The sequence below is a fragment of the Macaca nemestrina genome, chromosome 15 (assembly GCF_043159975.1).
Source record: "Macaca nemestrina isolate mMacNem1 chromosome 15, mMacNem.hap1, whole genome shotgun sequence".
In the NCBI taxonomy this organism is placed as follows: Eukaryota; Metazoa; Chordata; class Mammalia; order Primates; family Cercopithecidae; genus Macaca; species Macaca nemestrina.
Window position 1 is genome coordinate 61,195,269 of NC_092139.1, and position 24,351 is coordinate 61,219,619.

At 38.5% G+C, this 24,351-nt stretch overlaps 1 protein-coding gene and 1 non-coding gene across 2 annotated transcripts in view; both read left to right on the plus strand.

Moving 5' to 3' along the window:
* Positions 1-23,793, plus strand: part of LOC139358555 (POTE ankyrin domain family member G-like) — a 32,782-nt gene extending 8,989 nt beyond the window's left edge. Inside the window, exons 5-11 of the mRNA XM_071079794.1 lie at positions 1,171-1,308; positions 3,682-3,752; positions 9,596-9,666; positions 11,035-11,079; positions 12,102-12,268; positions 19,484-19,604; positions 20,260-23,793. Coding sequence (XP_070935895.1) covers positions 1,171-1,308; positions 3,682-3,752; positions 9,596-9,666; positions 11,035-11,079; positions 12,102-12,268; positions 19,484-19,604; positions 20,260-20,463 — 817 coding nt within the window. The 3' untranslated portion in view covers positions 20,464-23,793. The remainder of the gene's footprint in view (positions 1-1,170; positions 1,309-3,681; positions 3,753-9,595; positions 9,667-11,034; positions 11,080-12,101; positions 12,269-19,483; positions 19,605-20,259) is intronic.
* Positions 2,467-2,573, plus strand: LOC139358981 (U6 spliceosomal RNA). Its single transcript, XR_011614481.1, has one exon. It is a non-coding gene; the product is annotated as a U6 spliceosomal RNA (small nuclear RNA).
* Positions 23,794-24,351: the final 558 nt, after the last annotated feature.

Consider the following 24,351-nt stretch of genomic DNA (forward strand, 5'->3'; position numbering starts at 1 on the left):
CATGAAGAACAGTTTTAGTAGGATTCATCTTCTCTTATTGTATTGACTGATGTTATTTGTTGTATGATGTTTTTGGTTAGATGAGATTATGTTAGTTAAAGGGATTTCATGTTAATTTTATGAAATGTGAACTTTAGCTTTTAGTTAACTTTATGACCCAGTATTGAACTTCTTAACCTTTTCTAGTAGTTTTTAACCTCTGTGTCTTATATGCTTTTCTGCTAAATATGCTGCATGAAACATAAATAGGAGTTGAAAATCCTTTTTTCTATTCAATGACTCTGCTTTAAGTTGCCTTGTTTGAAGAATATTAATGTTAGCTTATCCCTACTTGACAATTAATTGCTATTCCCACATACTGTGGGTCCAACAGCTTTTCCTTTTTTATTTCCAGTGTATTTTGATGGTTTTATTTTTAATTGGTATGGAGAGAGGGAGTGAAGATAGTTTTAAGTGGATACACTTTTCCTTTAATGAAGGCAAGCCATAAGTGGGTGATAAAGAGAAAAGAGCTAGGCTTTGAATTCACACAAGACTGGGTTTAATCCCTAGCTTTCTTATTTGGTAAGTGTGTGACCTTGGGAATCTTATTTACCACCAAATGTGTTGTCATATATGAAAAGTAGGAGAATATATCCTTCAAATTGATTGTGCATAAGTAAGGAAGATATATATGGCATTTAATTCAGTGCCTAGCACATGCTTATTGGCATCATTAACTGAAACTCCTATGACTATTCTTACCATTATTATTAATATTACTGCTTTCAGCAAGCAGAGAGGTCTTACTTATCTTACCCTCTAGCTGATTTTCTATTACAGCATATCAGTCTAGGGAAGCTGTAAGGAAATTTTCACTTATAACTTTGTCCACTTCAGATAAGTGGCCCTAGCATTGTTTTTTGCCCATTGAAAGACTTTAAATTAATGTCTTCTACTTTCCAATACCTCACCGAGATAAGAGGTTTCCTTGTTGTCCCTTCTTTTAAACCTTGTTGGTATTTTACAAAGATGAACACTTAAGCACCCAAGTGCTTGTGTGTTTTAGTGCATGTAAATCTTTAATTCTGTATGGACAGGTAAGATGTTAAGTTGATAAAGTATATCAAATTAGCTTTTAAAATAAGTTTATTACAGTTCCTAAGGGAGAAATTATCTCTGTCATTTTAGAAATGCTCTCATACTTGCTGTACGTTGTGGATCAGCAAGTATAGTCAGCCTTCTACTTGAGCAAAATATTGATGTCTCTTCTAAAGATCTATCTGGACAGACGGCCAGAGACTATGCTGTTTCTAGTCATCATAATGTGTAAGTGTTTACATTAAAAGGCGAGTTAATGCTAAATTGAGGTTTAAAATAATTATAACAATAGCATCTTACATATCAGGTGAGATGTCATAGTGCGGTTCAGCTAGTTTTAGAGTGGCAGTCAGTTAGTCCCCTGCATCAGCAAGAAATCAAAAAAAAAAGCAAGACGATTTAGAAGTACCAATGGATACAGTATAACACCTATTGATGGGATTAAAAAACAGTGTCATATCTTTCATTTTTCTGATTAGTTATTTGAGTCTTGAAATGTCCAGCTTAACAGAAAACCTTGTACTGTCTTCTGGAGACTATTTCCTACATACTCCTTGAATTTTTCAATAACTGAAGGGATTCACTAAATCCAAGGAAGACAGTCCCTTTTATCAAGTCAGAAGGAGGAGAATAAAAAGGACATTCCAGTCATTCTGATGTTTCCCTTGTTTCTGTTGCTGCGTTGTTGCCACTCAAACTGGTCCTGTTGCCTGGTAATGGTTGACATTTGACGCCAAGATGCCCTTACTGATTCAGATCCCTCAAGTCTTTAAGTTCCCATATCTATGCTTCTATGCTCAGCCATTGTTCCCAAAGCACCAGCACCCTGCTCTGGCAGCTGGGCATCCTGACTTGATCTGCAGACAAAGTGAGCAAAATGACACTTGCCCCCATATTCAGAACCTAATGTGGAAACCATATCTTAGCCAAGAATTAGCTGAGACCTTCATGGTACAAAATCCTTTGAGGCCGTTGTTGGTCTTTTCTCTGGCAGATATTAATTGGGCTTGTTCTAAAGGGTCAGAGGGGTTCAAATAATGTGACAGAAAGAGATCAGTGTTTGTTTCTTCTTCTTTGCTATCAGATCTGTACTATGAGGCACCTTTATATTCTCTATAGAACCTTAGGCAGTAGAAAGTCCCATATGAACCTTCTCCAAGCAGTGGCTCCCAGTTGTGGTCGGCCCTTGAGTGATCTGTTTTACATGATAATGAAAATCGTCCAAGCTACTTTCATCTGTAACTCAAGATTTTAAAATATCTTCAAATTCTACCTCACAGGGAGCCATTGAAGAGAATTCTCAGAATCTCAAGTAGGTTAGTTGGACTTAACAGAACCAAGCCCTGTGCATGACTCATCACTAATCATGTGTAAAAATAGGGCTTTGTGCTTGCTTCCGCAGCACATATCCTAAAATGGGAACAATACAGAGAAAATTAGCATGGCTTCTGCATAAGGAAGCAGCACAAATTTTTGAAGCATTCCATAGTTTGGTCAGTCACTGGAAGGTCATTTGACTATTTGCTGACTAGCTCTAAGGAAACAGTGTGAATCAAAGCAAAAACTGGGTGCCACCAAAATATTGAAATTGTGATTTGTACTAAAAAAATAGTCATGTAAGATGGTCTATGAGGTGATTCAGAGCTGAATAATGTGTTTGGTGCAAAATATGTTGTTAGTGTGTATGTCAAAAATTAGGGAATGTCAACTTACAACTTCTTCATGGAAACTAAAAAACATATAGGTAGAGTTTTGGTCTCCATGTCAGGTGGAATTGAACATCAATATAAACCATTATCCTAAGAAACATCTGCTGGCTCAGAGTTGGAGTCAGTACAGAAGGATCACTGGTCCAAGCCAGGTCTTAACATCCATTGGTTTTTCTGCCCTTGGTGTGATTGGTCAACTCCGTAATAGTGGACACTCACATTATCTACTTTAATGAGATATTTATGAGTAAATTTAGTCACAAACTAAGACGTAGTTGAGATGCCCAGAATTATAAGCCCTAAGGAGCAGGAAAACTAAGAAGCAAAATTAAGACTTAATAACATTTGCTGAAAACTATAACATTTGCATATTAGAACCTATGAACAAAATATGCATTGGGTTTTATTTTGGATTCCAAGATAATTTTAGTTATAATGTTTAGGAACAGATTATTTCTTTGCTTTACTATTTCTCTGAGCATTTAAAAAATGTTATCTTGTTAAATCTTTGTAACAACCTAGTGAAAGAAGGTAGCAAAGTCCTCACTTTGTTGAAGAAGATAAGCAAGTCATCCAAGAACAAATAGCAGCTGTTCATTATGGAGCTAGGACTTAAGCAGAGTTGGAACGCTTTCTATTATGTCATGCTAATGCAAGCTAATTTACTGGGTCACACTGCTCTCGATTTATGAGCATTTCACCCTACATTTTTGTCTTCTTTACTTAGAAGCTTCAAGAGAAGTTTGTAGAATGTACTCATAAGTGGATGGGATAATACTGTTAAGTTCTGATATTATGATATTGTTTGAAATACTCTAAGAATTTTACATTTGGTAAGTGTTTTACATCAGTATTAAAATAGTAATTTGGTTTATTACATTTTTATACATAGAATTTGCCAATTACTTTCTGACTACGAAGAAAAACAGATGCTAAAAATCTCTTCTGAAAACAGCAATCCAGGTAACCCTTGTGATAGTGAATTACTTTAGGTCAGTTGTCCCTGATCTTTTTGGTACCAGGGACCAGTTTTGTGGAAGACAGTCTTTCTATGGGCTGGGGGAAGGTGGGGATAGTTTCAGGATTATTCAGTCATGTTACATTTATTGTGCTACTTTATTTATATTATTATTATATTGTAATATATAATGAAATAATTATACAACTTACCATCATGTAGAATCTGTGGAAGATCTGAGGTTGTTTTTCTGCAACTAGATGGTCTCATCTGGGGGCAACATGAGACAGTGACAGATCATCAGGCATTAGATTCTCATATGAAGCACACAACCTAGATCCCTCGGGTGGGCAGTTCACAACACGGTTCATGCTCCAATGAGTATCTAGTGCTATCACTGATCTAGGAAGGGGCAGAGTTCAGGCAATAATATGAGCCATTATTATTGGTTGGCTGTAAGTACAGGTGAAGCTTCCCTGGTTTGCTTACTGCTCACCTCTTCCTGTGTGGTGTGGTTCATAATAATCCATGGGTTCATAATAATCCATGGACTGCTACCGGTCTGTAGCATGGGAGTTGAGGACCCCTGCTCTGGGTGGTCCTACCATAGATAAAAAAGTAAAAGTAAGGAACTTTTGATCTCAAAAGAATGCTGGAGCAAAGTTATGTTACATATGCTTGTCCCAACAAGGTCTCACTATTACTGACTTCATTCCTCCTCATTTGAAGTTGGAAAGAGACACATTTACTTTGTTGGAGGAAGATGTGCTCTTCTACCTGCTGGTTAGTTGTCATGATAACAGCAATTTTGTTAGAACAAATGCTCTGCTACCATTTGCCAAAAGATTGTCATAATAAATATACAAATTTCTCAACTCTAGGCTCAGGAGATTATAATAAAATTAGAAAAATGTTTCACAATAACAAAAATGCTAGTATGCTACCTGGTTGTGGACACCTAATACATTGTATAACCCAAACGATATGAGAACACCTTTAATTTAGCCATCAATTTATCAAAGAACTTTTATAAGTTTGGTTTTATAAGTTGCAGGAGATAAAGATGGAGCAGATGTAGTTTTGATCCTTAAGGTGCTCATAATAGAGCTGTCTCTATTTCATTTCTGTGCTTTTTCAATAAAATTTACAAAGAAAATATTTCCATTTATGTTTTCACTTCACTTAACAAATAACTATTGAATGTCTTTTAGATACTAAGCATTTTTCTAATGCAATAGAACACATTAAAAACACAGACAGGAGTTTGTTATTATCATTGTCATTATTTTTTTATTTTACTACTTTATTCAGTTCTTACTGTATGCTAGATGCTCACTGGAAGCTTATAATTTATTATATATTGATTATGTGCCAGACATAAGTGATGAGGAAGGAAAGTTTTGGTAAAAAAAAAAAAAAAAAGTAGGTATGATTCAAGGGAAGCATGCAGAGTGAGAAGAAGTTTTCTAGGTAAAGAAGCAGAAGAATAATGTTTGACAGAAGGAACATGCAACAAGATTGTGTGTTGGCCAGAAGGAACATCTAAGGAGATTGCCTGTTTGGCAGGAAGGGCAGCAAGTGCAAAAGACAAGATGCTTGAGTGAACTTTGCAGGGTTTCTGAGCAGTTCAGTTCTGCTAGCACCAAAAGTGTGAGATACCAGAGGTTGGGAATGAGGTGAATACTTAGGTAAGGCAAGTTTATGACAGACTTTTTAATACTACAGAAATGAGTAGATTTTATCCTGTGGGCCATGGGAAGTTTACCAGGTAGAATGCTTTGGACTGCAAATACTGATGAGCAGTGGTGAAAACAGTAGGAACCAGAGTTGTTTTGTTTGTTCAGTGATATCCTAGGGATCACTCTTGTCCCTCTTTCTGTGCTGTCGACAGTGTTTTATTCATGTCTCCTTTCATGGTTGGGTAATCTGCAACAGCTCCAAACATCTTGTTCTCACAACACAACATCTCGAGGGCTTCTTTTCTTCACCTGTGTTTTCTAAACAGGGAGAAAACTTAGAAGTACACAAGGGGCTTCCTGTAACATTTCATTGGCTGTGTTACACTACCTGCTCATTCCCAAACCAGGCACTGGGAATGCAAATACGTGATTAGCTTAGAATTAACGTTTCCCTTTCTAAGGCTGAGGAGGGAGATTGGGATAATAAACATCCCAATAGACTTGTGTTTCTTCTGCAAGAAAGAATAAGGAATGGCTATTGGTAGGGATTCGACAATGTTTGCTGCAGGGGCTCATTGGAGACATGCGAGCAGGGGAGTCACAAGATTAAATGTGAGTATTAAGGCATTCTGGTTATGGTGTAAAATGGGTTAGCAAGCTTTTCCTGTAAAGGACCAGGTGGGAAATGTTTTAGACTATGTGGTCTCTGTCATAACTACTTACCCCTGCTGTTGTCTGCTGTTGTAGAGTGAAAGCCACCATGATTCTATGTAAGCAAACAGGCATGACTGAGCTCCTTTAAAACTTTATTTACAAACCATAAGGCAGATTTAATTTGGACTGTGGCCTATAGTTTCCTGGGATTGGTGGAAGGTTACCATGGAAAGAAACCAGGAGACAAAGGAAGCCTTTGCAATAGTCAGCTATAGTTTTCGTCACACGTCCTTGGACTAGTATCAATGTATTATAAGGTTTTCACCCATCCATGGTGGCATAAAGTTAGGAATCTCAGTTACTCATTTTAATATGTTGGTCTTTGTTTTTATGGTGTTATCCCTTTTTATTTGTTTTGCTTATGTTTTTCATGTAAGAACTAACATTAGTAGTTGACAGTTTTCTTTTAAATAGAAGCCATTTGGTAAAGTTTATGTTCCCAGTGGCAGTGGGAATATAAAGCAGAGGCAGAAGAGAGGTATAGTCCATATGATTTAGTGATAATTGAATGAGAAAGGCTTGGGGGACCGAGAGAAATGTCAGATGATTTACAGGTTTCCAGGTCATACACTAGTATTTAACCTGGACATGAGGAAGGAGTAGGAAATTTTCTGGTGAATACAGAAGAGCAAAGAGCTGCAGGTCAGCAGGAATGACAATTTTTTTCCTATGCATGTTTAATGGAATTTTCATGTAGTATATTTTGAGTAGGTAATTGGATAACCAGCATTTATAACTCACATCCTACTACTTTGACTCTCACTAACAAGACTTATCAAAGATCAAAGAATCTGAAAGTTGATGAAACTGTCCATGTGTATCACCATCAGTGACCGAAAGTCAGCATCCACAGAACACAGAATTGGGATAGGTGAACTTAATAGATAAAGATGAATATCAGAATTGAGTTCCTCTTAGGGAATGATAGTCTCCATGACCTGTGTGAGTCACAGCTGCCAGAAAAGAAAGAGAGCAAGGAGTGTATTAAAGAAGCACAGCAAATTCAGTCCTAGAGTGCCCTGCTTGACTTCATGTCATAGTTCTGATTTCTGAAATACTATTTTCTGCAAAATATGCTTTCTGTTTTTCCCCTCTTGTAGCCTGCAACCAAATAGAATCCCTTCAGTGGGACATTTTTGTGTTCTTCCTTTAATAACAGCAACATATAAATAACAAAAAGAAGTAAGAGAAAGAGTGTTTTTTTATAGGCTAGTATTTAACATAAACTTGAGAGTGAGTACCAAGATTATACTTAGAATTTACAAACCGGGTAGGAAGACGAGATAGAAATCTGAAGATTACTGACTCAAACACAGTGTAGTTTCATTGCTTTATTGTCACATCTCTGAATTCACAACTATGAATTATATTCGTATGCACTATAACTTTAGAAAGCACCTTCCCAAACCAAATATTAAGTGATTGATTATAATTTCTTTGAATTATTATAGAATTGACTTTCCAAGTGCTCATGAGAATTATTGAGAATTTGCTACATAGTAACATCTCAGCTGTGTCCACAAGAGCTATCTGTCTCCTTGTCTTAATGACTATTGGCTCACTAGGAATATTGGTTTTGGCATTAAAATGATATTTTTCTAAATGCAGATAGGACCAGGGATCACTCTTGAACATTAATGTCCAAGCATCTTAAAATTACACATCAGGTTTCATAATCTGACTTCTGCCCCACTCTCCATCTTTAGCCCTTTTCCCTGTGCGCCCTTTCTCTGGCATTACTGAGCTGCTGGTAATGTCCTACTCACTCGTTCACTCTTTCAGGCCTCACTCCTGCTCTTGCTGCTGTGTGGAATGCTGTTACCCTTTCCTTCCCTCTTCCACTTTTAATCTGGCTAGCCTCAATATTTCAGTCTGTGCTTGGGCATGTGTTCTAGAAAAGCCATCCCTGATATGCTTTATTTTCATTGTTTTTAAACCCTAATGCGTAGCATGTATGTAGCAGGACTCAATAAGAAATTTCTCAGTAAAATAAAGACTGTTTTTACAAAGATGATGTGCAAGACTCTTCTCTGCAGTCTTGGAGCAGAGGGGACAGATATGTGGGGGAATAACATAGAGTTCAGGTGTAAAGATGCAGTAGAAAAATCAGTGAAGTCAGAAGGCAGCCTCAAGAAGGAGGTACCTTTTTATCTGGGGAAAGACATGCAGAATCAAGGAAGACTTCACATATCATTGTTTTAAAAGATGAAAATAAGGCCAGTTGTTGTGTCTCACAACTGTAATCCCAGCATTTTGGGGGGCTGGAGGAGGTGGATCACAAGGTCAAAAGATCAGGAACATCCTGGCCAATCATGAAACATCATCTCTACTACAAATATGAAAAATAGCTGGGCATGATGGTGCATGCCTGTAATCCCAGCTTCTTGGGAGACTGAGACAGGAGAATCGCTTGAACCAGGGAGTCAGAGGTTGCAGTGAGCTGAGATTGTGCCACTGCACTCCAGCCTGGTGACAGAGAAAGACCCTGGCTCAAAAAAAAAAAAAAAAAAAAAGAAGAAGAAGAAGAAGAAAAAAAAAAGAAAAGAAAATAAATTTGTCAGAATAGTAGAGGGAAACATTTTAGATATTAGGAAGACATTGTGCACTAATACAGGTGTCAGTAGTAGTTTTGGAAATCATTTATAAGGTACTATTGTTGCAGAAAACAGGAGGCAGGAGAGACCCAGTGGGTGAAACAGGAGGATTTTATTTAGGTGCACACCGGTTCAGTGGATTTGCATCCAAATGCTGAGTCCTGAACAAAGACAGAGCCTGGCTTATAAAGGCAAGCTTACAGAAGCAGAACAAAGGCAGTTAATCATATAGTGACAGTTTTGCAACCTCAGCATAGCTTGTGACTTTGCAACTACATTGAAGGAAAAGAAGAACTTGCAAAATATATACATTTGTACAAATAGCTATGAGTAAATGCTGAGGGGAAGGGGAGACGGTAAAGGAATTTGTTTTCTGAACCTTGCTCTGGGATGTCTGGACCCATACCTGTGGGCTCTGGCTTCTTGGACAGGGTCAACACAACCTTACCTGGGCCCTGCCTGTTACTATCCTTAGAGTCAGAGTAGTTAAGTGCAGAAAAACTTGTTTCTCTTTAAAACTAAATTTCCTTTTCATTACATTTACTGCTTCATGATTAGGAAGTGGAGAACAACATTCTGTGTTACCTTATATGTTTCTACTGTATTTTAAAATTGTGTTTCTGGTGGTTTTGTTCATTTATGTTGGGTGGATGAATTTGTGAGTGAATCTCATCAGGCGTCTCCCCAAGTGGTTTGTTGAAGTCTTAGAGAGTGATTTCCTAAGTAACTATTTCATAAAACACTAAACACTCAATTTATGAGATAAAATAAAATGTTGTCTTAAATCTATTTTTATAAAGGCAATAGTTTTTAACTGTTCTAAGTGGTTCATTTTAACTGAATATATGGATTTCTCAACAGAACAAGACTTAAAGCTGACATCAGAGGAAGAATCACAAAGGCTTAAAGGCAGTGAAAATAGCCAGCCAGAGGCATGGAAAATTTTACATTTAAATGTTTGATTTAATGTTGTTTTCTTTGCTTTAATAATATTAGGTAGTCCAAATGAAATTATCTTTCAGACTAGGTTTTGAGGATGAATAGATTCTTTTTTCTAAGAACTTTTTAATAGATTCATAAAATTTAATAAATTCAGCAACCTCATTAACAGAAGAATCAATAGATTCTAAGTTAGCATTTGAAACTTAACATAAAAAGCATAACCACTATAAACTTTAAAATACTCTTACTTTGCAATATTCTTATTTAAAATATTCTTATCTGCCTTTTTGATTAGCTTATAGGTAATCTTTCCTTTTGGAATAGAGGCAAAAGAAATTCCAGAACTTTGTTCTTTTATTCTTACAACACCCTGACATGATAAAGAAAGTAACATCAATTATTGGATTATATTATTAAGCAATAGAATTATGAACAATGTAACACTGATGGTCCCTGAGCTGGATTCGTGGTTGAAGAGTAATCATGGCCAGTGATTGAAAATCTGCAGTTTTATATTGCAGTCACTGATAGCAAGGTGAAAGATATATTCTGCCTTGTGATCTCTCATTGACCTCAGCGTTTCTCTTCAGGGAGGGAACCAGGTCATAAAAGCAACCCAAATGCCTATTACAAGAATCGTATCTTGCAGAATGGGACCTTTGGTGTTAGTGCAGAAACACAATAACATTTGAACTTACTGCAGTTGCAGAAAATCAGTACAGATTATTAAAATTTTTATCCACTGTCATTAGTACACATTAGAATATATTAGAACTGGACTTAAGCAGATAAACTAGATACATAACACTATCATATTATGACATATAATTTCAATTAAAATTTAAGAATTTGCATTTCTTTCTGTTTGGTGTTGATTTCAGCTCCTAATAACTGAAAGCATGCCTACAATCCAGTTAGTAATCTGTAGAGGCTCACTGGTTAGGGTTTGGTGAGGTAAACTCTTTTCAAGTGAGGAAGACTTTGCAACACTACAAATCATCCGCTGATGCATTTTTGGCAGATTTAACACGTAATAAATTAAGTGGAGTCCAAACAAATGGTGACAAAGTTAAGTTTGCTGGTTCATGTTTATCTTCTCCCGTTGGCTAAGGTGAATTATTTTTCTCATGTTAGTCAGAAGCCAGTGATGTGGCAGTAGCTGAACGTAGATTAAAAAGTTAATTTTTAATTTTAATTATTTATTTTAACAGTTAAATTTTAATTTTAATTATTTTCTAATTTTTCATTGTCTATACTTGATTACTTAAAATAAAATTATTTTTAAAACATGCATTCCAAAAGAGGAAACATCACAGAAATACAACAAGCAAATTAACCTTCTATTTTTGCATTTGCAGGAAATGTCTCAAGAACCAGATATAAAAAAGGATTGTGAGAGAGAGGTATACCATTATATTCAAATGTTTCTGTTGAATTAGATTTTTACATTATGTTGTTTAATAAAGTGTTGTAAGTATAGGCACACATGATCCTATCATGTAAGTAGCATAAATCATCAGTGAAAAATTTAATATTTAACTCAGAAAGAATTCTGTAGATTGAGTTTTAAAGAGATACAAACCCCAGAGATATTCTTTCATTATTATGGAATAATCCTGAATGGTGCCGTAAAGTGCTAGGTCATGCGACTTTAGGAGCTTTGGATCAATCATTTTATCTTTCTTGGTTTTAGTCTGATTATCAATAGTTAATGCGGCTAAAGAAGATAATTTCTTATTCTGTGTATCTTCCAGCTAGAAAATTGTACGGCTATTGAATGTGAAATTTGGGGAACATCTTATTTTCTGGGCATCCACGCTTGTACCTCAGCAGTTTCACTCTGCTCCTTGTGTTGTGGCGAACTTTGGTTCCCATGTTTCAGTGAGAACCATCATGTTTTTGATATCCCAGGGACCAAATGAAAAAAAATGATCAAAGGCAGTGGGGGAGAAGAATATCTCAGTGCAGAAAAGGGCAATCTTCCTTTCTATTCCTGAAGCCCCAAAGTGTCTCATCCTCTAAATCTGACTGCTTAATGTGAGATCTAGGTGGTAAAGACAGAAGAAGACACATTTTGCATCTTTGTCTTTTTATTTGTGTGTTCCCACGAGTCAAATGGGATAAATACATATATAAGATTCTGAAGAGTCATTGGGAATAAAAGCACAAAATGAAGGAGGACCCTTTTTGAATTTTGAAAACTTCTGTTTTATTCAGTCAAGCAGAAATGAAGCAAACTTTACAATGATATGATAATTACATCTTAAAATTAGAGGGTAATTGTTCTGTATATATGATCAAACTTAAGTGTGAAATATTTTTAATGACTACAATAATGACAAACTGAGTCAATTGATAAAATCAATCAAAAAGGTTCTTTTTATTCAATAAAGTGAATATCCTTAATATCAAACTTCCACTCAAGGCTGAAGAAGACATGAAGAAGCACGGAAGTAATAATATGGGATTACCAGAAAACCTGACTAATGATGCCGCTGCTGGCAATGGTGATGATGGATTAATTCCACAAAGCAAGAGCAGAACACCTGAAAGTCAGCAATTTCCTGACACTGAGAATGAAGAGTATCACAGGTAAGCCTATGACAACATTTAATAGGAGACAGCCATATGCTGTCAAACTAATCCTAATTTGGGCTAATATTCATGATTAAAAATTTTATATTTTTCCTAGGATATTCAGCCTTGCCTGGTAATCAGAAAAATGAAAATCAGCAAAAAATGAGTTACCATTTTTTCCAGTCATTAATTTATTTGAAAAATAACGAGTATTGGCAAATGTGAGGGGAAAGGAATTTCTTTACATTTTAGTGAACTTTTATTTTAGCTTCAGAGGTACATGTGCAGTTTGTTATATAGGTAAACTGTATCATGGAAGTTTGGGCTACAGATTATTTCATCAGCCACATAATAAGCAAAATATCCAAAAGGTAGTTTTTTGGTCGTCTCCCTCCAGCCATGCTCCACCCTCAAGTAGACCCTTTTGCCTGTTATTCTCCTCTTTGTGTCCATGAGTTCTCATTGTTTAGTTTCCACTAAATGAGTAAGAATATGTGGCATTTGATTTTCTGTTTCTGCATTAGTTTGCTTAGAATAGTGGCCGCCAGCTCCATCTGTGTTGCTGCAAAGGAAATGGTCTCATTGAAAAAGACATGTCGTACACTGTTGGTAAATGCATTTCGAACATTAATTGAGTAGCATATTCACACACACATATATAACATAGTAAGGATATATATGTATGTTAAGGATACTTGTATAGATTAGTTACGTATATACTTACATATAAGAACATTTATTACAGCATCATTATATCAAAAGATGGATCCTTATCAGTAGGAATTTATCATTATTAAAAGTAAATCCTTACCAATAGGAAATAGCTCAATTTTCATTCCCAGAAAATAATGTAGTATGGAACCATTTTTTACAAATGAGGTTAGATCTAGAGTATACGGATTATTTCACAATTAAAATGTATTTAAAACCTTTACTTTGATAACACATCTTAAGATAATTTTGTTAGAATTCTTGTAATATCTGCTGTGTTGCAAATGGAAGCTGCATGCTCCATTGACACTGTACCTTGATTGCTAGTTATTAAATTTTTGTTGTCAGTGCCTGAGTGCTGAAATATTGGATCTTCAATCTGAATATTGCCAAGGGATTGTATGGGGATCTATATTTAATATAAACATTTCAGTATGTTGGGTAAAACTTTTATTAAAATGTATCAAAGGATCTTTCATCTACTAAACCAGAATTTGGTCAGATTTTTCTGCAAAGAGTCAGTTAGTAAATATTTTAGGCTTTGCAGACTGTATATATATTTTTGAGACAGGGTCTCTGTTGCCCAGGCTGGAGTGCGGTTTTGTGATCATGGCTCACTGCAGCCTCCACTTTCTGGGCTCTAGTGATCCTCTGACCTCAGCCTCTCTGCTAGCTGGGACCACAGGTGTGCAACATCACACCCAGCTAATTGACTCTGTGAACTGTAGAGTGAATAAGCGTGGCTGGGTTCCAAGATACTTGACTTACAAAAGCAGGCAGTGGGATTTGGCCCACAGGTGCTAATGTGCTGACCTTGTGCTAAAAGGAAGGTGCTACTAATGCAGTAACTCTTATTCATAAAAGTGTCCGGCATGTGTGACATTATCCTTCCTTTTAGAAAAGGATATATTTCAGTATTCACCACACCACATTTTTCCACAGTGACTTCATATAATTTTTTAAATTTCATTTATAACATAAGACTATTTTCTGCATTTCTGCCACTTTATTCCTGTTAATAGAACTCAGTAGTTTACTGTGATCAATTACTTTGTATATTTGATGAGTATCAACTGTTCTAGAATTGGCTGATTTTTATCAAGCCAGAAATACTCTCCTTGAAACGTTTAGTGTTTCTTGGTCTTTATGTATAAGCATGAACAAAGTGATATTCAGCTTATGGAATCTAGAATTGTTTAAGGTGACTTTTAGTTCTATACTTTTAAGAATTTAACACCTCAGTCTGGCATTTTTAATGCCACATGTGTATAATTTTATAACTTCTAAAATATATAATTGTTATGTAAAATTTGAAGACTTCACCTGTTATATAAAATTTGAAATTAATTGTCTATTATTTTCCATGACTGTGGAAGAAAATAACAACATTCTCAGCCATGACTTCTAAGTATGATGTCCTTAAAAGAACATGTCTACACTCATGAACTCAATTTTCTTTTCATTCACTCTTGATCTCACACCAGTAAGTCTTCAGTTTCAGTACTCCTCCAACGTTGTTTTTCCTCAAGATTATCACTAATTTTTTTCTGTAATAAATCTAGGCATTTTTCGTACACTTCATTTTATTTAATCTGTTAGCAGAATTTGAGCCAATGGAGGACATCTCCTCTCTAACAGCGTCTTCAACTTGGCTTTCAGGACCTCAGTCCCTCAGGCTTTTCCTCCTGCCTTTCTAATCCATTCATCATGGCCTCTTTTGCTTGCTCCTCCTCATCTTTCTCCATTTGGACATTGTTTTTTCCGAGGGCTCAGTCCTCAATCTTCTCTCTCATGACTTTTTCTTTTTTTGAGACAGAGTTTCACTCTGTCACCCAGGCTGGAGTTCAGTGGTGTGATCTCGGCTCACTGCAACCTCCACCTCCTGGGTTCAAGTGATTCTCCTGCCTCAGCCTCCTGAGTAGCTGGCATTACAGGTTCGTGCCACCATGCTCGGCTAATTTTTGTATTTTTAGTAGAGACAGCATTTCCCTATGTTGGCCAGCCTGGTCTCAAACTCCTGACCTCAGGTGATCTCTCTGCCTTGGCCTCACAAAGTGTTGGGGTTGCAAGTATGAGCCACTGCACCCAGCCCCTCGTGACTTTTTCTACCGTGTATATGCTAGTGATTTCCAAATGTATGTCTCTGGCTCAGATCTCTCTCCCTAATTCCAGATTTCCATATGAGCCTGCCTACTTGATATCTCTATTTGGTTAGCTATTGGGTATCACACACTTGTCAGACCCAAAATTGGGCTTCTAATGGCCTTTCTGAAATCTACCCCTCATGTATTCTTTCCTACTTTGGTTAAGGGCAACTCTTCCAGTTGCTCTGCCAAAAATCTCGTTGTCATTCTTGACTCATCTCTCTCTCCATCTCTGACACCTTACATCTATTCTCTCAGTAAATCTTGTCAGGTCTATCTGAAGAATATGTCCAGAAGCCAGTCATATCTTCTACATCTGAGCCACCCTCATCTGCAGTCTACATGAGTGTCATAGACTGGTAATTGATAGTCCTGGCTTTTAAAAACTTCTCTTTTCATCAATTCTTAACTCAGTGGATGTACCTAAAATATAAGTCAAATTGTGTCAGTCCTGTGCCCCAGCCCTTCTGATTGCCTCCCATTTCACTCTGAGTATGTATCAAATTTCCTCCTAATTATCTCCCTTGCTCTGCTTTAGCCACACTGAACTTCTTGCCATCCCTTCTCTACCCCTAGTGCTTAAAGACTCCAAGCACACCTCTGTACTTGGCAGTTCCCTGTGTCCGGAATGCTTTTTCCACGGATATCCTCCTAGCTTACTCTTTCCATTCCTTCAGTTCTTTATTTAAAACCTCCTTTCTGCTAAGAAGTAGAAAAAGGGTAAAAAGAAACACATTATGGAACAACCACTTTCTGAGGAAGAACCATGTACTACCCAGATGCATCATGCTTAAGATTCAACTGGGAGTGTACCAGGGAGGCTCTCTAATGTAACCAAGGGAAGGTTCAATGAAACAAAGTGATTTATCATCTCTAACTTCAAATCCATTTGTATCTTGACATCAACACTCTTAACCTTATATCATCATTTCTTAGAGTCTTTGATATACAAATAAAAGGTTTTTTGTATTAGAAAGAAAGAAATCCCCTTTCTCAGCAGAGACTTTTCTGACCATCCCAACTTTCCTACCACCCTCCCCATCAAACACATAAATGTTTCATTTTCCTGCTTTAGTTTTTCTCCTCTAACATACTGTATCTTTTGTCTTCTCTGTCTGTTGTTATTGTGTGTTTATCTCACTCTCATGAATAAGGATTTTATTTTTCACTACTGTATCCTCACTGCCTAGAAAAAGGCCTAGCGTATTGGATGTAGCTACCTAATAAATCGTTATTAGCCGGGCGCGGTGGCTCAAGCCTGTAATCCCAGCACTTTGGGAGGCCGAGGCGGGCGGATCACAAGGTCAGGAGATCGAGACCATCCTGGCTAACACGGTGAAACCCCGTCTCTACTAAAAAATACAAAAAACTAGCCGGGCGAGGTGGCGGGCGCCTGTAGTCCCAGCTACTCGGGAGGCTGAGGCAGGAGAATGGCGTGAACCCGGGAGGCGGAGGCTGCAGTGAGCTGAGATCCGGCCACTGCACTCCAGCCTGGATGACAGAACAAGACTCCGTCTCAAAAAAAAAAAAAAAAAAAAAAAAAAATAAATCGTTATTAAATGAGTGAATGGAGTTTATCCTGGGTATGTTGTTTGATTGATTCTCACTTTAAAATTTTGACATGGGTCATTCTATTAGTTTTGTCTGGTAATTATATGCATTTTAATAATTGTTTTGGCTTTTTATAATAAGCTACATTCTTTATATTAATTTTTTTATTTAGGGAGAAAAGCCCAATATTGTGGTTATTCATTATTTATTCTTTTATTTGTAATCATAATTGTAATTATGGTAAACTGAGTCAGAGGAATTGCAAACTTTACTAGTATTTTATTTGATTTGATTTTTGAGATAGAGTCTCACTCTATCACCCAGGCTGGAGTGCAGTGGTGGGGTCTCAGTTCACTACACCCTCCGCCTCCTGGGTTCATGTATTTCTCCTGCCTTAGTCTCCTGAGGAGCTGGGATTACAGCGCCATGCCACCACACCTGGCTAATTTGTGTATTTTTAGTAGAGACTACTAATTTCACCTTGTTGGGCAGGCTGGTCTCGAACTCTTTACCTCAGGTGATCCACCCACTTTGGCCCTTCAAAGTGCTAGGATTACAGGCATGAGCCACTGCACCTGGCCACCTGCTTTAAAAAAAAAAAAAATTGGGGTGGCACATTTAATGAACTTACAAATTCTTTTCAAGGGATTATGAACCTTTGGTATTTGAAATAAAATGAGAGAGTTGGAAATTTTTTGCTTCCTATAGTAAGAGGAATACTGCTCCGGCACTGGCTATTCTGATGGAGCAGGTGCTGCTGCTTGGCTGTATTTCAGAAGCAAGCTGCTCACATCTGTATTGGTTGGTGAGCAAGACCAGTGGTCATTGATTGGTTGATTAGATTTCAAACTGGCTCTGGGTGGCTTCTTGTTACCATTGGTACAGGTCATTTCTTTCCTAAGTTGTACTCAACTTTAACTAACATTTTCTGTTTAAAAGTAGCCTTCAATTAACTATGTTCAAAATGAAACTATTTTGTATTCCAGAATTTTAGACCTCATTTTAAAATTGTGGTCACGATGAATTGGTTAATAATAGCTCTCAGGAAGATCTATTTACATTTTTTAAAATACATATTTCTTTGCATAATTTATTCCTTAAAATTAATTGCCTTGTTTCTGTTATTGGTATTTCTAGAAGCTTTTGTTCAAGTCCTAACATAAACTCCAGTAGGAGATTTTAGTCTCTTTGTCAGTTAATATATGTATATGGTAGTGATATTCTCTTTTTAAATTCCTTTTCTTGTTCACTGTCTTCTCTGTACAATAACAGTAATATTCTTATGCATTTTTACCTCATTAAAAATAATTACAGTTTTCAGGTCATGTGATGCCAACATGTATGTTCCTTTTGCTTGGTGTGTGTGCTGCTATTCAGGCTCTCTTGTGGTTCTACATGAATGGCAGCTTTTTAAAATAACTCTGTGAAGAATGACATTGGTACTTGGATAGAAATTGTATTGGATCTGTAGACTTCTTTGGGCACTATGATCATTTTCACAATATCAATGCTTTCAGTCCAGGAACATAGGATGTATGTTCATTTATTTGTGTCATCTCTGATTTTCTTCATTGGTGTTTTCCAGTTATCCTTTTATAGTTGACTCACCTCCTTCGTTACGTATTTTCCTAGGTATTTTACTCTTTTGCAGCCATTGTCAAAGGGACTGGGTTCATGACGTGACTCGCAACTTGGTTGTAGGTAGTGTATAGTGGTACTACTCATTGGTATTTGTACATTTTGTAGCCTCTGAGACTTTACTGAATTCATTTATCAAGTCTAGGAGTGTTTTGTAGGAGTCTTTAGGGTTTTCTAGGGATAAGATCATATCATTGGTGAAGAGATAATTTGACTTTCTTTTTTCCAATTTGGATGTCCTTTATTTCTCTTGCCCAATTGCTCTGCCTAGGACTTCCCAGTTTTATTCTTAACATGCATGAAATAAAAGTAAAATCAAAAGTGATTAATGATTACTTTCTTTCACATCTCTGTCACATACACAGATAAAATTAATTCAAAGTTGTATGTTAAAAACACAATATTAGACCCTGTCTTGTTCCAAAAGGAATTTCTGAGTTGTCTATAAAATACAGAGGAATCAAGAATATAAGTGGAAAGTGTTTCCCAAAAATAAATATAAAAAGTATGGGTTAACACAGGGCTTCCCAATCCCCAGGCCATGGACCAGTACCAGTCCCTGGACTGTTAGGACCTGGACCACAGAGCAGGAGGCTAGTGGCAGGTGAGCAAGCAAAGTTACATCTGTTTAAAGCCACTCTCTGTCACTCACATTACTGCCTGAGCTCCTCTTCCTGTCAGATCAGTGGTGGCATTGGATTGTCATAGTAGTGTGACTCAAACCCTGTTGTAAGCTGCTTACACAGGGTATCTAGGTTGTTCACTCCTTATGAGAATCTAATGCTTTATGATCTGTCACCATCTACTGTCACCCCCAGATGGGACCATCTAGTTGCAGGAAAACAAGCTGAGGCTCCCACTGATTCTACATTATGGTGAGCTATGTAATTATTTCATTATATATAAGTAATAATAGAAATAATATGCACAATGAATGTTATGTGCTTGAATCATCCTGCAACCATCCCCCAACTCAGGTCTACAGAAAAATTACCTTCCACAAAACCAGTCCCTGGTGCCATCATGGTTGGGGAGAGCTGGGTTAAGAGATGTGAGACCCCTTTGCCTTGTCTTGGATTAATGTGCAGATATGCATTGTGTGAATGACATCTGATGGCACCATGTTGCCCTGTAGATCATTTTAGGGACACCTCCAGTATTTCATGAAAATCAAAATTTCTTCTAGTGATGAACAAAATGATACCCAGAAGCAAGTTTCAGAAGAACAGAATGCTGGAATATCACAAGAGATTCTGACTGGTAAACAAGAGCAGATGGAAGTGGCTGAAAAGAAAATGAATTCTGAGGTATTTTCTTTAGTCATTTTCAAATGTTTTAATATGTGTATTTATTTAAAAGACAACTTTATGTATTTTGGAAAGCACACAGGATTTTTAAAACAGAAGTGCAATGTTTAGATGCCTACATGTACATTGTGGAAGGGAACAATGCTTAAACAGTTATGAATAAATGCAATTCTTATAACTGACTGTAAAAATATTAGAAAAGTAGTATATTGATAAAACTTTCTTCAGAAAAAGGAACTTAAAGAACTTTAAGAAATTGCTTCTGTCCAAATATATGCATAGCTAAGGTTCTTACAATGGTGTGGTTGATAGATTAGATATCAGAGAATAAACCCAATTTAAAAAATATACTCAAGCTTATTAATCTTATATTTTATGCATTTGTGTTTTTTATAATTCAGAGAAAGGCTTTTCCAATTCTGAAATTCTAAAAATCCTCTAGTGACTTATTTTTCATGGTCTTTAAATAAGTATTTCAACTTTTTGGAATTTACACATTTTTAGATTTGAAGTTTTGTCCAACTTTTTTCCAGTTAAATATCCACTATGGGAATTCTTTCCTTATACAAATATAAATGTCATACTTTAATTTCAGAAGAAATCATGATATGTCATTCTCTTGAGTGCTAATTAAAAGTTCCCTTTGTTTACTTAGGTTTCTCTTACCAATAAGAAAGAAAAAGATCTCTTGCATGAAAATCGCATGTTGCAGGAAGAAATTGCCATGCTGAGACTGAAAGTAGACAAAATAAAAGAGCAGAGCCAGCTAAGGGAAAAGAAACTTTTGGAGGAAATTCAAAGTGTGAAAGCAAAGAATGATAAACTTCTAAAGGCTGTAAAATTAAGGGAGGATCATTAACAAAAGTCAGCATTTAAGTACAGTGGACAGCTTAGCATTTTGACAACTGAGAATAATGATAAACTTCTTAAGGCTGTAAAATTGAATGAGGAAGCATGAGTAAAAATCAGTATTTCAGTAGAGTGGACAGCTTAGCATTTTGACCACTGAGAATGCTCAGTTCTGAACTGCAGGATGTAAGACACAGCTAGGAAACACTGGAAATGGAAATCCTATCATGTCGTTTTAGACTGACTACTGCCCTACATGACTGTGATCAATGTCAAATAGATGAAAGAGACTTCTTTACAGAGAACAAACATGAACAGGTTTATTTACAGGAAAAAAATGAATTCTCATATATCTAACCTAAAAGATAACAGTGAGATTCTTTCTGAACAACTCTAATGTTGACAGCAAAATTAACAGCCTAAACATTAAGCTGCATCACACAGGATAAACTCTGAGAGACAAGATGGGGCAGGCCCCCATCTTTCCTGTTCAGACAACTTAGTCATTCTAGTGTGTGGGCTTTGGAGACTACAAACCCATCAAGGGCAGAAGAGATCCTGTGGCACGGCACAGCTGCTTTACCAAATCATGGCCAGACTGCTTCTGTAAGCAGGCCCTGATCCTGTTCCTCATCACTGGACAGGACCTCCCACCTGAGGCCTCTAGCTACCCCCACTAGTGTTCCCTGGCCAACGGAGATTTGAAACCTTCCTGGGACAGAGTTCCCAGAGAGAGGGGAGGGCCACCACCTTTGCTGTTTGGGTACCTAGCCGTTCTGGCCCATGGGCTTTGGAGAGCCCAAGCTGACCAGGGGTGGAAGTGGTGTCTCAGTGCAGCACAGCCACCCTCCAAAAATGTGGCCAGACTCGTGTTTAAGTCAGTCTCCGACCACATTTGTAAACACTGGGTGCAGGCTTTCAACCAGGGTCTCCAGCCACCTTCACTGCTGTTCTCTGGCTGACAGAGGTTTCAGACCTCCCTGAGTCAGAGCTCCAGGGGAAGGACCAGACTGTCATCTTTGCCGTTTGGACAACTTAGCCATTTCAGTCTTCAAGTTTCAGAGTGTCTGAGGCAACCAGGGGCTGAAGTGAACCCCCAGCACAGCATAGCCACTCTACAAAAATGTGACCAGACTTCTTTTTTAAGCAAGTCCCTGTTCCTGTTCCTCCTGACTGTTCAGGACTTCTCAACTTGCCTCCAGCCACATCCTACAGGTGTGTACAGATTGGCAACTGGTTCATACCTCCGAGGTGCAGAGCTCCCAGAGGAAGGGGCAGGCTATCATCTTTGCCTTTTTGCAGACTTCACTGCTGATACCTTCAGGCATTGGAAAATAGGAGGCCATTGGGGACTGGAGTGGACCCCCAGCATACCACAGCAGCCCCACAGAAAAGTGGCCAGACTGTTATGTGGGTGCCCATTTCCATATCTCCTCAATGGGTAGGCCCCCCTGGCAGGGTCTCCAGCCAGCCCCCCCACTGAAACTATCAAGCCTGTAGCAACTTGGCAATTCCCTGGACTGAGCTTCCAGGAGCAACTGAAATCCTCTCTGCCGCTGCCTCTGCAGTGGAACTGCCCTTGCTTCCCTCAGAATATCAAGGGAGCAAAGACCCTAAGTGCCATATCGACACCTCCAACAAGCTGCAGTTGACCCAAGGAACACACCAGTCCATTTCCCACAGGTATAACACACCCTGCACTGTTCATCACCAGACAGGGAACCCTGACTTGGGCTCACAGCACAGACCCTCCATCCTGGGGTGATTACATTAAGTAACTGCTAACTTACGTCTCTCTCGGGTGGAGCCTCCAGGAGACAAAGTTGTAGAGCAACAAGTCAGATGATATGCAGCCCAGAGGGCAGGTACAGCTATCTCTCTAGCTCTGCTTGCTCTTATGAGACACTTTATCCCAGCACTTAAGGAGTGCTGCGGTCAGACCAGCCCTGTCTCATGTGCAAGATTGCCCAGCACAGATCAGGTCTAAGAGTTACCTTCTTTAAAAAGGGGAGTTGCTTAAAAAAGAAGTCTGGCCATGTTTGTGTAGAGCAGTTGTGCTGTGCTGGGGTTCACTTTTGAGAGAGTTCTCTGAGACCTGATCTCTGCTAGGCAGTTTTGCACATCAGGTGGGGCTGGTCTGACCTCAGCACCCCTTAGTCAGCTTGCCTCTCCCAGGACCCCAGCCAGGCCACACCTGCTTACAGGACACTCTCGGGTGCACACACCATAGCTTCTGTACCAGTGGACCGTGCCTGATTAGTGGAGAGCTGCAGCAAGGTGGCCCCTACAGCCATGCACCAGCCTGCACATCACCTCTCCATACTGCAGCCCTTTATATGGAAACTTCTCACATCCCTTTGCTGTGTGTGTTTACACAGGTGGGTTTTTCTGTACTTGCCCTGATAGCACATGGGAGTGCAGCACACACCCCAACCCACACCAACTGCCACTGAAGACGAAGCTGTGGTTGGAACAGAGCCAAAAACCCCATCCCTGTCAACATCTCACCCTTGAGGTAATGCTGTGCAGAGAAAAAGGGACCTTCTTATATCCTGAGCGACCACTGCTGCTTTGGGGGAGGGGGGGCTCAGAGAAGGCACCCAGAGGTGCACTGGCCAGCAGTCCACCCCAAACCAGCACTGCCTCCAGTGTAACAGCACACAGAGTCAGCAGGGGCCCCCTGGCCCACACCCCAGCTGTCTTGCCTCCACCCCCTTGTCAACGCTCTCAGGGAGGCAGGGACTCCTGCATCCGCTAGCATTCCGCTGCAGCTGCCGCACTTGGATCCCCTCAGTGCAGTGGACTCCAAACCGGGAGGAGCGAGAGAACAAAGATGGGGCCCAATACACGTTCCCCAGAGTTAAAGCACACAGTTCAGGAATTGGGAGCTGCATGTTGGCCCCCTAAAATCCTCCAAAAACAAAACCAGTTGGCTGAGTCCGCCTTACACCACAATCAAATCCTCAAGGTCATCAGATATAATAAAAGAAAAATATCCTGTCCAAAGGTCAGCAACCTCAACGACTGAAGGAGGATAAGCCCATAAAGATGAGAAAGGATCTGTGCAAGAATACTGAGAACTCAGAAAGTCAGCATGCCTCCTTCCCTCCAAATGACCGCATCAGCTCTCCAGCAAGTGTTCAGAACTGGGCTGAGGCTGAGATGTCTGAAATGATACAAGCAGAGTTCAGGATATGGGTAGGAATAAAGTTCACTGAGTGAAAGAAGTACGTTGTCATCCAATACAAGGAAGCTAAAAATCATTGTACAACACTGCAGGAGATGACAGACAAAATAGGCAGTACAGAGAAAAACATAACTGACCTGATAGAGCTGTAAATCACACTACAAGAATTTTCATAATGCAGTCACATGGTGATTGTGTGTGATGGCATTATGAAAATTATTGTAGTGTGTGTGGGCACCCGAGAGTGCCCTGTAAGCAGGTGTGCCCAAGCTGGAGCCCTGGGAGAGGCAAACAGAGTAAGGACGGCAGAGGTCTCACCAGCTCCATCTCATGTGCAAAACCACCCAGCAGAACAGACGAAGCAGAGGAAAGAATCTCAGATCTTGAAAACTGGCTTTCTGAAATAAAACAGGCAGACAAGAATGGGGAAAAAAAAGAATGAAAAGCAATGAACAAAATATCCGAGAAATATGGGATGATATAAATGACCAAATCTGTGACGAATTAATGTACCTGAAAGGGATGAGGAGAATGGAACCAACTTGGAAAACGTACTTCAGAATATCATTCATGAGAATATCCCCAACCTAACCAGACAGCCAACAATCAAATTCAGGAAATCCAGAGAACCTCAGTAAGATATGTCATGAGAAGATCATCCCCAAGACACACAGTCATCAGATTTTCCAAGGTCAAAATGAAAAAAAAGTA